The sequence below is a fragment of the Thunnus maccoyii genome, chromosome 10 (genome assembly GCF_910596095.1).
Source record: "Thunnus maccoyii chromosome 10, fThuMac1.1, whole genome shotgun sequence".
NCBI lineage: Eukaryota > Metazoa > Chordata > Actinopteri > Scombriformes > Scombridae > Thunnus > Thunnus maccoyii.
The window spans coordinates 6,671,539-6,683,617 of NC_056542.1; the positions used below are offsets into that span (position 1 = coordinate 6,671,539).

Genomic DNA, 12,079 nt, shown 5'->3' on the forward strand with positions numbered 1-12,079 from the left:
ACCCCGACTACACACTGCTTTTTATAAGACGTCAAAAGCCAAAAAGGTTGGAAACAACTGGCTGCATCTTCATCAATGTGTTATATTTTAAAAGCTTGTTATATTATCCATTGTGTCAAATCTTCATCTGAAAAGTAACTGAAGCTGTCAAATAAATGTAGTGGAGTAGAAAATACAATATTTCCCTCTGAAATGTAGTGGAGTGGAAGAATAAAGTAGCAAACAATGGAAATACGCAAGTAATGTACAAGTACCTCAAAATTGTACTAAAGTAAAGTACTTGAGTAAACATACTTAGTTACTTTCCACCACTGCTTAGACAGTTGTACAGTGGAGCTTCCAGGTGAATGTGTATAACTTTGTGTGAAAGAGAATTTGTGGTCAGTGAACCTTTCCAGAATAAATAAAGATTAAAAAATGAATGCAGTACAGGTTTATCCGGTTTTCTAGCAGAATTGGAAACAGGAATTAGTGGTAAATATAAGGGGATGAGGCCAACAGGTCACAAACATACTCTGACATGGTTTAGATTTTTCTGGAAGCTGATGCTTTTATCTAGATTAACTTAAAATGAATGAGATGGAGATGGGTCAGCAGCACACATGGCTGCTGAGGACAGACAGGGATTGAACTTGTGATCAACCAGTGACAGGTCAGCCACCCAACCATACCCGCATTCAGGGTCTCTCTCTAAAGCCCCCTTTGATTTATACACTTCCATGCTGACACTCCTGAACAGTCCCATGATTTACTGTACATGGAGCTCACACCAAACATGATTCTGCACTGCCCCCTGCAGGCTGGAGTCTGCATGTGCGAGGAGGGCTTCACAGAGGTGTTGTCGCCCACTGGGCAACTGGACCAGTGCGCACCCATCCCAATTCTGGAGATCCCTACAGCGGGAGACAAGAAGGGGGATGTGAAGACCAGTCGTGCCATTAACCCCACCCTGCCCACCACCATCCAGCCCGGACGCACCGGGCGGACCTGGTACCTGCAGCCCTACGGACCAGGTCAGACCACATGACACGCTGTTTACTATTAGATCACATCCCTCGCTAGGTTTTACCTGAGTGCAGCTCTTCAGAAAAATTCAAAGACACCCGCCTGATATATATGCCTCACTACCATACATGCAACAACTTTAAAATACTCATTTGGTACCAGGCAATGGAAAAAGAAAGATGTAAATAGTAGAGGTGTTTTGTTGCTGTCAAGTGAAAACCTTTAATCTCTTAACTGTCATGTTTTTGGGAACTAACCATGCCTTAATGTGCTCTTCAGAAGCTCCTATTTTCAAGTTGTCAAGTCATAATTACAAAAACCAACACATTAAAATGCTTCTGAGTCAGAAATGTGGAGGAAGTCAGAAAGATACAGACGTGGTTGGTTTATATTTTGGGAAATGCTACTCTGACAGTGTTATTAATCGTTTACAAAAATAAAAAGTAGAAATGAAACATAGCTGGCCCAATGAGATCTATAAACATGTCATAATGTGTCAACAAATTGTTATCCTGCCAAGACAAAGGTTAGGAAAACATCACATTTCCAAAGCTCCCACTTGCAATCGTGACCTGAAGGGATGTTTATGTATGTGCAAGTTTTAAGTCAGGAACTTGTATTTAAAATATTTCCACTTGCATTACTGGATAAAAAAAAAAAAAAACAGCCTCCATTTTTCTCAGTGCCCACCATGTCTTTTTAAGTTTATCTAAAAAGGGAAAAGGTTTTAGAAAGCCTAGCGTTTGTAGAATTTTCTCAACCTGCAGAGCACCATGTAATCCTCGAAGTGAAGTTAATACATAAAGCTGAGAGGTTTTCACATGACAACAGCAGAGTTTACTTTACTTTCAGTTTTTTTTTTTGCCGGGAATAGATTTAGTGTTGACAGGCTCTAATTAACGTTAAGTTTTACACATTTGTGCTTTGCAAACTGTGCATGACATAAAACTGACACACGATGCATCCAAACCATCTTCTCAGATGCATGTATGAACTACTCTGCTGGTACATTAACATTTCAGAACTGCATCTGCACAGAGCGTTGTGACTGATGGCGCATGACAGCAAAAGAAACATTTAGAAAGCAAGAGCGCAGAACAGATTGAGTTTATGTCTGTCAGGAGCAGGCACTTCCGCACTCGCATGCCATCATGTAACCCTTGTATCGTTTATCTTCCAGGTGTTTGTTTGTTTTTGCAGCGACGCTATTATGCTATTATACTTCATTATAATAAGAACTAAAACATGTTTTTGCTATTTGAGAAAGAAAAAAAAAGACAAAGTTTCCTCAAGCTCTCACAGAATGAATTGTTGCAGCCTTTAGTGGCTGATGGTGCCATGTTGAAGTGTAAACAGACAGACAAACTGACAAGCCTCCTCCTCCACAGATGGGAAGCTGAAGATGTGGGTGTATGGTGTAGCAGCCGGAGCCTTTGTGCTCCTCATATTCATAGTGTCTATGATATACCTAGCTTGGTGAGTTGATGAGTTTTATCTCCCTTATTTATCACCATTCATGAAACCAAACCGTCCTCATTTTCCCCCACCTGAGTTAAACCAACCCCCCCTCCCCACCCGTTATCCACCTTCACGTCACCGCTCTTGTTTGTCTTTTTGTGTTGTTGTCATCACGCCACCCTCTTGCGAGAGCAGCAGCTACTGTGCCAAGGTGCATCGCTCTCTTAAGGCCCAAGAGTCTGACGCCAATGGGACGGCGGTCTGGATGGGCCAAAATGCACATGAGATGATTTACACCTGCCCCGATTGCCAAGAGTTGGCTCAAAGTAGCAGCAGCAGCTAATGAGGATGTGGAGGGCTCAACCCCCCAACACACCCTCCAGTATAAGTACCTGCAGTCCTTGACCTTTCCCTGTGACCGCTCCTTAAAGTGTCACATGTCCTGCCTGACTAGCTGAGTGAAGTTGCTGGTGCAGGTGAGGACAAACCGCTCAGGATCTGTTTTAAAGATAGTTTAGAACGTGTAGACCACATAGATAGTGTTTACCTCGTTTGTAGTGTCCCTATTAAGTCTTTTAAACTACAATCACACCAGAACATGATGATTAGTTGAGTTTTTTTCCCACCATATCTGTATTTTTTACCTCCTGTTCATACCTGCTATTGAAAGTGACCCATATCTGATGTGTGTTCACTCCAGAAGTCTTTGTTTTATACTTTAAGCTTTCTTTAGTATATTTAGAGGTAACGAGTAGTACTGACTGACAGTGATGGAGGAAGTACTTAGATCTTTGTATTAAGTAAAAGTAATAATTCTACAATTGCAAAATACTCCATTACAAGTAAAAGTCCCTTAAATAGAAAAAATAAATAGCCCTTTTCTATACTAACATGCATTAACAGGCAGCATTATTAGCATTATAAGTTATTTTTCCAACTACTATACTGTATATACTGTTGGCTGATTTTAATCTATAACAATACATCATATTTTATAATCTGATCACATGTTTTGTATGTAAAATATCAATCTCCAGAGTAACCGGTAACCATAGTGATCAGAAATGACTCAAAATGTAGTGACGCAGAAGTATAAAGTAACAAAATAGAAATACTGAAATAAGTACAACTACCTTAAAAATTGAACTAAAGTACTGCAGTGAAGTAAATATGATGATAAAATGTGTCTGTACAATAGCATCATCAGATTCTTACCAGTTTATTTTTGCTCATTTAAATAATCATTTCAGACTGTGTTTTTATTTAGATAAAGTTATTTTACAGCTACTTTGTGTTTAGACAAAACCAAACACTGACACTTACTTTGCAGATAAAACATGTTTATATTCCTCAGTGAGTTATCAATAAACAGTATTTTGGTTTCTTAACCGAAACACAGACATCATATTCACACTAATTTCATTTTAAGGTGTCAAAAAAAAAGAAAAGATTACAGACTGAGCTTGTGCAGCAGAGATTGCTTCTAATTTTGGATAAATGGGATGTGTGGATACTTGTAAACAGAGTATTAAATTTGATCTGTATGTATAAATAATCAACTGTTTATTTTGTTAGTCTTAGATACTCATTTCTATAATCTGATTCATTGTTTTGTTGCAGCAAACTTAGGTACATTCCTGTTAGATTTTACTGTGTTTATTTTGAACTTAAAGACCAGAATAATCAATTAAATCAATTCAGATAAAAGATACACTCAGTGTGTTTAGATTTAACTCCAACAAGCAAATAACTGACTCCTCCATGTGGCTGAAAACAGATCCTGAAATATCAGATTTCTCCCTGTTTAAACATTGTCAAAGTCATGTCACTTTCAGCAGCAGGTGTAAACACAGAGTATTAGCATAGTAGCATAGCATAGTATCCCTTGGTAACACTTTCTGTCATCCGGAGTCTCAGCCTGTGGAAAATTACTACAAGCACATCACATTGTGTATTCACACCAGGATTTAATAACTACAACGTCAGGCCAAACATGATTGTTTGTACTGACATTGTGCTGTTAGATCCCAGTGGGTATGTCAGTGTATCTGTGTAGTTGTGTACTTACGGGTTAGTATAAATGTAATATAGATGTTTTAAAGCTGCACTATAAGTTAGTACACAGTCCTACAATAACAGCAGACTCGTGAGAAAAAAGGAGACATGTCAATATTACTGCAGGGATTTGTTTGTTTACCACAAATCAAATTTAAAAATCTACATACACTGAAGCCTCCTTCATGTCAGAAGCATGGTGTCACGCTGCCCTCTTGTGGTCAAAAGAGGAAGTAGGGCAACACATTCCTGTTTATTTCACTCCCAATTGATTTCCTGTCATATCCACAGCCCATGATCCTTTTTACTCATTACACAGATTGATGTTATTTCTCTGTATTCAGCCTTGAATGTTCAGACTGTATAAAATGTTCACCTGATATTTGAAAGCGTAAAGAGGGATCAGGGAATAAAAGGGAACTCCCATTATCTTATAGACTTTTACATGTATTTCTGTAGGAATACTAGAAATAGCAATCGGTCGATCAAGCAGTTAGCTGATTAATAGAACATTAGTCTGCATGTATTTTTAAATTAATTCATTGTTTGAATCATTTTTTAAGAACAAATGCTCAAATATAAGAATTTGATGCTTTTCTTTGACTCACATGCAGGTATTTTGGGGTTTTAGACTGTTGGTGGGACAAAACAAGCTGTATGATACGTCACTTTGGGAAATTGTGAAGACTGAAACTAAAGTTTATTTTCACTATCAACTAATCTGCTGATGTTTGTCTTGACTATAGAGAATCATTTTCTCTATAAAATGCTTGAAAATAGTGAAAAATGCAGCTCACAGCCTGTAAGGCATTCAGAGTATTCAGATGTCTTGTTTTGTCTGACAGTCAAAAATTCAAAGATATTCAGTTTACTATCATGCATGACAAAGAAAAGCATAAAATCCTGACATTTGAGAAGCTGGAACCAGTAAATATTTGACATATTTGCTTAAAAATGACAAACAATTATTCAATTATCAAAACAGTTGCAGATTTTTTTTTATCAATTAATTTATAAATCATTGCAGTTCTACATTTTTAACAATTTTCTGACATTTCAGAGGCAATTAACTGCTTAATCAAGAGAGTAATAGGCAGATTAATCAATGATAAAAATAATTGTGAGTCGCAGCCTCAGTGGTGTTCAGTCAATATTTGTGGATAAGAATAACTTTGCCAAAGCCACAGAGCAAAGCGCCAAGCTGATTCTTGTGGCAGCAGAATTTTTCCTGCTGTTTGTTTGAATGTTTGCTGACATTTTGTGTTTTTTTTTTCTGTAATGACTTTTGTCAGCGTTTCATCAGAGTCCTCCTCTGATTGTCTTTCCAGAATATTTCTTTTTGAAGCTTCTCAATACTCGAGAGACCGTCACCAGTCTGCGTCTCTGTTCTCTGGCTTTGGGAGAAAAAAAGTTGAGGGAAAAGTTTTCCTTGTTTATATAAGTATTAATTGGACTGTCCCGCACAGATAAGTGACTGAAACTGTGGATACGACATTGAGATAACTCAGATTTGATAAAGATAAGAGAAGATTAGCTTTGCTGTCTGTCATAGTCATTCTGTAGAGGACGATAAATACTGTACCGTCCTGTATATAAGGCAGCACTGACAGCTCAGAGAAGTAGAAAGGTAGAAATCATGCTGTTTTCCTCTAAAAAGGTGCATTTTTCCCCCCCTGGGGGCAAAATAGTAAATGTCTGGCATGTGCACAGAGTCGAGTCTGCATGCAAATTAACTTACTAATACCTTTAATGCTTTTAGATACAGACGTACAGTGTCCTTTTGTCATTTTCCTATCAAACAGTAGTACAGTTAAAAAAGATCAGTCTGCTCTAACACAGTTTGTATCCTCACTGTGAGCTCTATAAAACTGTCTTCTTTCCCCATTCAGAGCAGATACTGTATGTGTCCTTTCTCATAAAAACAAACCGTGTTCGTTTGAAGCCTATCAAACAGTAGTACGGTTAAAAATAAGCAGTCTGCTCTAACACGGCTTGTACCCCCACTGTGAGGTCTATAAAGTCGTCCTTTTTCCCCATACAGAGCAGCTACTGTATGTGTAGTTTATAATGTTACATACACAAACAGACATTTCTGTTATTCTCTCTGAAGATAGTAGTTTTCATGTAAAAGAAACCGCAGTTTTCTGACTAGTTTAAAATACATTTTAGCTCTCAAATAGCCGAGCTCAGCTAGTTGTTCTGAAAATGAAATATCTTGGATTTTTCAATTTCTGCAAACAAATGTAAGTTAACTTCTAAAGTATAAGGCTGACAAAAAAAATCCTGACCTTGCGAGGCAGCTGGATTCACGAGATTACGTGAGAATCCATCTTGTCAGGATTCAAGTTATGTGCTGGTGGTGGTTCGGGCCAATCAGCGTCCTAGAACCACTGGTAGCTACAGGCGTGGTTTAGGTGCGATACCAGTGAGAAACAATAAATGGCGATAGATGGTTCATCCAATCACCTGCCAAGTAGTTTTTGAAAGTTCTTGCTCTTTTCTAAACAAGTTTTTAAAAAGACGACTTCTCAGATGGTTCTGTGTAACAAACCATCTGGTGCGTCGGGTTAAAAAAAATCCCATGAAAAGACCAAAACCAACAACGAACTGAGTAACAAGTATTATCTGTGAAGCTTAAGTCTGATTTATCTTATTATTCTGTGCCACAGAGCTCCATTGTTGTCCAAAAACTGTAGCTCCCAACAAATGCACTTTTTACTCCTGTTTGAGCTACTACAGTGCCCAACTATTTTAGGAATTTATGAGGCATTTTTTAAGATAAAAGTATAAATTGTGACATGTTTTTAAATTGAGTATAGGTTTATGTCTCCAGTAGACTCAAATGGGCTTGAGGCCACATACAGGAAGTCAGAAAATGTTGAAAGACAGACCGAAACATTGTTGGTTTTGTTTATTTCATAGGATTTTATGACATTTAATATCAAAGACTGGTAATTAACTGGTGGTGTTTATCATCCCCTTAGGTGCTAGTGGGAAACTCCACTTATAGCAACGTGGAATTTTTACAAGCACCAACTAAGCAGACGTTTCAATCAAACCTCAATCTTAACAGTATATAAAAATATTCAAGACAGCTAATCTATTTAGATTGGCTGCCAAATAACAACAAAAAATAATTTAGGAACCAATTTGAAACCATCAGAATCCTTTTTTTTCATATTTTCCTGCAACCCAGAGTATCATGTGCTGTAACTACATGGTCGGTGTGATAGTTTATAGTTTAGATATGAGTACAGGAGATTACTTAAGTGCCTCTCTGACTCTCTCTTTTACTGTTTTAATCTTTTCACACAGCAAAAAGCCAAAGAGACCTCAGAGACAGAGGCAACAAAACAACCGACTAAAACCTCTGACTCTCGCCTACGACGGGGACACAGACATGTAGTCCTCCGGGAGACGCTTCACTGAGCACTTCACCTGTCATAGAGACCCACTTCATTACGCCATTACAGTGAGGGACATGGATGTTTGCAGCGTGAATGGACACGTCACAGAGCGGAGAAATTATAGAAAATCCTCTTAGCACAGAGCAGATTGGGGTTTAACCATTTCAAGTAGTGCTCCATTCACTCCCCCCCCCCTTTGTTTGTTTTTGTTTTTTATACATTTTCTTTTGCAAGAGCCTTCGTGACCTCCACCTTGTTCAATGAAAATGCCTTTTTTTGTCCCCTACACATCCGCATTTGTGTAAAGAAAAGACTTGTTTCAGATAAAGGGAGGCTGGGTACGGAAGACAGACCAAGCTGCTTCTGAACAAGGCAGCACAAGCACCAACTCTTCCTCCGCGCTTTTCTGCTTGTCCCTAAAAATGCTGAGTAGCTGGAGGCTTAGGATGCTCTGACGGTTCGTACGTTGCCAAAAGTCACCGCAGGGAAGAGGAGGAGGGAGAAAATCTCCATAAAAAGGTTTGGATTCCTTTTTTCTCAATCCTCAACTGGGTTTTGACTCAAATCTCTTTTACAGTCTTGAACAAAAGGGAGGCATTTCTTCTCTCTCTTTTTTTTTTTTTCTTTTTTCTTTTTTTTGCTTGATTCAGAGGCACACAGGCCTGTGTTTGTGGGATAAACCAATCTGTATGATGCTGATGGAGGAGTAGCCTGCAATCAGTTGTTCATGGAACTACTGCCTGCCTGCCTGCCTGCCTCCACCCTTGCTTTGTTTCAGGCACTACATTGCACTATATTAGTGCAGCATGATATGCACATGTGACTTCTACCTTCTATTGCCATAAAACACTGCCTCTTCCACAGACAAAACCGTAAAGCAGAGGAACAAGCTAAGGTCAACACGAGAACACTCGAAAGGAAAAAAACGACGGCGACAAGAAAAAGATGTTTAGATGTGTCACGTTCTACAAAACAAAAGGCGAGAATCTCAAGTAAATATATGTATAGATTTTATTTCTCACAGCTGATTTTTTTTTTTTTTTTTTTTTTTTTTTTTCATTTTGGTTGTAGTAAAAAGTACCTTCTGTGGTTCGTAGATTTCGTCTGGTGTTGTCACTTTATTTCTGCCCAGATGCAATTAAAGATTTAACTATGACGTGAGCAGGTGGCTTCTTTTAATGAATCACCTCCTTTAAAAAGTTCTTTTTAAAGCATAAAAATTTAATTCTTTAATGTTAAATCTCACTTTTTTTTTTTACCTACAGTACTACAATTATGAAAAAGATGAAATTTTGAAAAAAAATTGAGACAATTTGAACCATTCATGTCATGCAAATGTCATTTCTGCCTTACTGACAATAACTAAATACTAACAGTCCTGTAATACAGTTTTGAATACTTGAATGGGGCCCAGCAAACACTACATGTAGACAAAGATTTCATTCTGAGGTCGCTTAGCACAGTAAAATTCAGACTTTTAAAAAGCGTTTTCATGTAGTAACCGTATCATAGGTGCTCTATCGTTTTTCAGTCATACTATATGAGGTGAAATATAGTTAAAAAAAAAAAAACGATCTGTACAAACAAAAATTATACAACATGTTAATAATAAGAGGACATGCTTCTGCTGAGTTCAACGTAAAAGCAAACTGGTGTGGAGAATGTTTACTTTTTTTGTTGTTGGATTTGTAAATAACAGCAATTTTTTATTTTTTGAAAAAAAAAAAAATTCAAAGTATGTGTACATTTATTTTGTATTGCACAGAAAATGTTTAGTTTGAATATTGCAAAGTGGGTGTATGATATTGCTGATTGTTGTTATCATGATGCAAGTTATGTTGTGAAAAAAAAAAAAAGAATGAAAAAAGAAGCAGAAAAAGACGAAAGCTCAGCCATTTTGTACAGGTTGTTTATATGTATGGAAGAATTACTGAAAATAAATGAGGACATGGTTGTAAACACACAAAGATAAAGTTATGGAGTCATTTTTGTCTTTCTTTACGTCTAGTAGTAGAAAACAGAAAAACTCCATTAATACAGTTTAGTCGAGATTAAACGATAAGTTATTCTATGTTCCTCTTACTGTCAAACAAATCTCATGAAAAGTCCAAAACCAGCAATATGTTAGTCCATCAGGAGTTAATTGTGCATTTGTTGGGGACTATTTTCAGCTGTGAATTAATGAATGTGGTGACAGAAATAGTTCCAGTGATAGAAATGAAGGAACATTTGAAATGGAGCTTTATGGCACAGAGGAATAAGATATATCTTTGGATACACAGAAAATATTTGTTAGTCAGATCAATTCATTGTTGGTTTTGGTCTTTTCATGGGATTTGTTGATGATATAAAATAAAAAAAAATAGAATATTGCAGATGTAGGTAGGTGGAAGAATCATGAAATAAGTCACTTTAAAGGTGCAGTGTGTAGAATTTAGTGGCATCTAGCAGGACGGACTTGGCAGAAAATGAATATAATATTCATACGTACGTTTTAATTAGTGTATAATCACCTGAAAATAAGAATTTTGTGTTTTTGTTACCTTAGAATGAGCCCTTTATATCCACATAGGGAGCAGGTCCTCTTCCACAGAGCCCACCATGTTTCTACAGTAGCCCAGAATGGACAAACCAAACACCAGCTATACAGAGGGCCTTTCATGTTTTTTGCAAGTTTCACGGCCACTGTAGGTTCTCCTGCACGCTTGGAAGGGGAAGGGGATGGGAGGGGTATTCAGTTGGTTGCATTCTGCAACGTCACCACTAGATGCCACTATATCCTACACACTGGTCCTTTAAAGAATAACTGAACACCCTTAAAACACCAAAGTGAATAAAGTAAATGTTGCTCAGTCTGCTCTGACAGTAACCAGTAAATTTATTTAAGCAGCCTGTTCATTATTCTTACAAATTAAGATTAATTTAATGCACTAAATTCAGAGGTTTTTCATTTAGATTAAAAGTTAACGTGTGTTTGTGTAAATTACAGGATGACTACAGCATTTTTAAGCTTTCAGTTTTTTTGTTTGTTTTTTTTTTTTATAAATGGGGCACCCCGCCGATTTTAAGTCATGATTAGTACTAAAACAGCTCTATAATGTCTTCTCCAACTGAATACCCACCCCGTGCATGTAGGAGAACCTATGGTGGCCGTGAACCTTGCGAAAAACGCAAAAGGCCCGCTCTAGAGCCAGTGTTTGGTTTGTCCGTTCTGGGCTACTGTAGAAACATGGCAGTGCAATATGGCGGCCTATGTAGATATAAAGGGCTCATTCTATGGTAATGAAAACACTATTCTTATTTTCAGGTGATTATACACTAATTAAAACATATTTATGTGTATTATATTCCATTTCTGTGACGTCTGTTCCACCTGATGCCACTAAATTCTTCACACTGCACCTTTAAGGAAATGCAACAGTATTACACTCAATGCTGGAGTGCTCTTTTAGATGATGTTTGTTTAACAGCCTAAAAACAAATGCACAGTATAATTTTTTCCAGCTCAAACTGATTCAACTGGGATCCTGCTTTGAAATGTTTTGTACATGTCTGCAGCCATGTCTGGTAAATGTATTGAAAATCTAAAGACTTACAACTTTAAAAAAGGTGAGAATCTGCAGTTATGGCAAGTTTTTTTGTGTTTACAGCATGTAAAGATAAAAAAAAAAAAGCCACTGCAGCTGACTGCCACTAGATGTCAGCCCCTGACGACGTTAAAAGAAAAGTTGCCTCTCAAAAGTCTATAATGTGGACCTCCTTCTCTGCTCCCCCTTCCTCACTCCCTCACTCTATCTCTCTCAATCCCTCCCCCCTGTCTTTCTCTATACTCCCCCCCCTTCTATCTCTCTCTTTGTGTGTGTGTGTGTGTGTGTGTGTGTGTGTGTGTGTGTGAACCTCAAAGCGTGCTGTATAAAACATCCCTCCACACTGACACTCAGATGTACAAACACCTCCGTTCTCACCACCAGACACCTCCAGACCCCCGCATCAGAAACCACTCCAGTAGACACTTGAACCGTTTTAAACAGCATCAGACATCTCTGACCCTCCTGAATGAGCCTGAGAAGATTCATCTCTGCTCTCTCGCCTCAGGACCGCCTTCCTCACTCTTTATTTCTCCTCAAGTTCGGCAGCTGATACCGGCTCAGTCA

The 12,079-nt window shown here is 37.9% G+C and overlaps 1 protein-coding gene across 7 annotated transcripts in view; it reads left to right on the forward strand.

Annotated features, from left to right (window-relative positions):
- LOC121905173 (thrombospondin type-1 domain-containing protein 7A) overlaps positions 1 to 8,843 on the forward strand; it is a 189,914-nt gene extending 181,071 nt beyond the window's left edge. For 5 of the 7 annotated variants that reach the window (XR_006098369.1, XR_006098368.1, XR_006098372.1 and 2 more), the window contains 4 exons: positions 800 to 1,013; positions 2,394 to 2,481; positions 2,659 to 2,939; positions 7,834 to 7,916. Coding sequence is in view for 2 of the 7 variants with exons in the window: in XM_042423205.1 (XP_042279139.1) it covers positions 800 to 1,013; positions 2,394 to 2,481; positions 7,834 to 7,924 (393 nt within the window). In the remaining 5 variants the exon portion in view is untranslated. Of the gene's footprint in view, positions 1 to 799; positions 1,014 to 2,393; positions 2,482 to 2,658; positions 2,940 to 7,833 lie in introns of all 7 variants that reach the window. The other 2 variants (XM_042423205.1, XM_042423206.1) reach the window with 2 other exon arrangements.
- Positions 8,844 to 12,079: the final 3,236 nt, after the last annotated feature.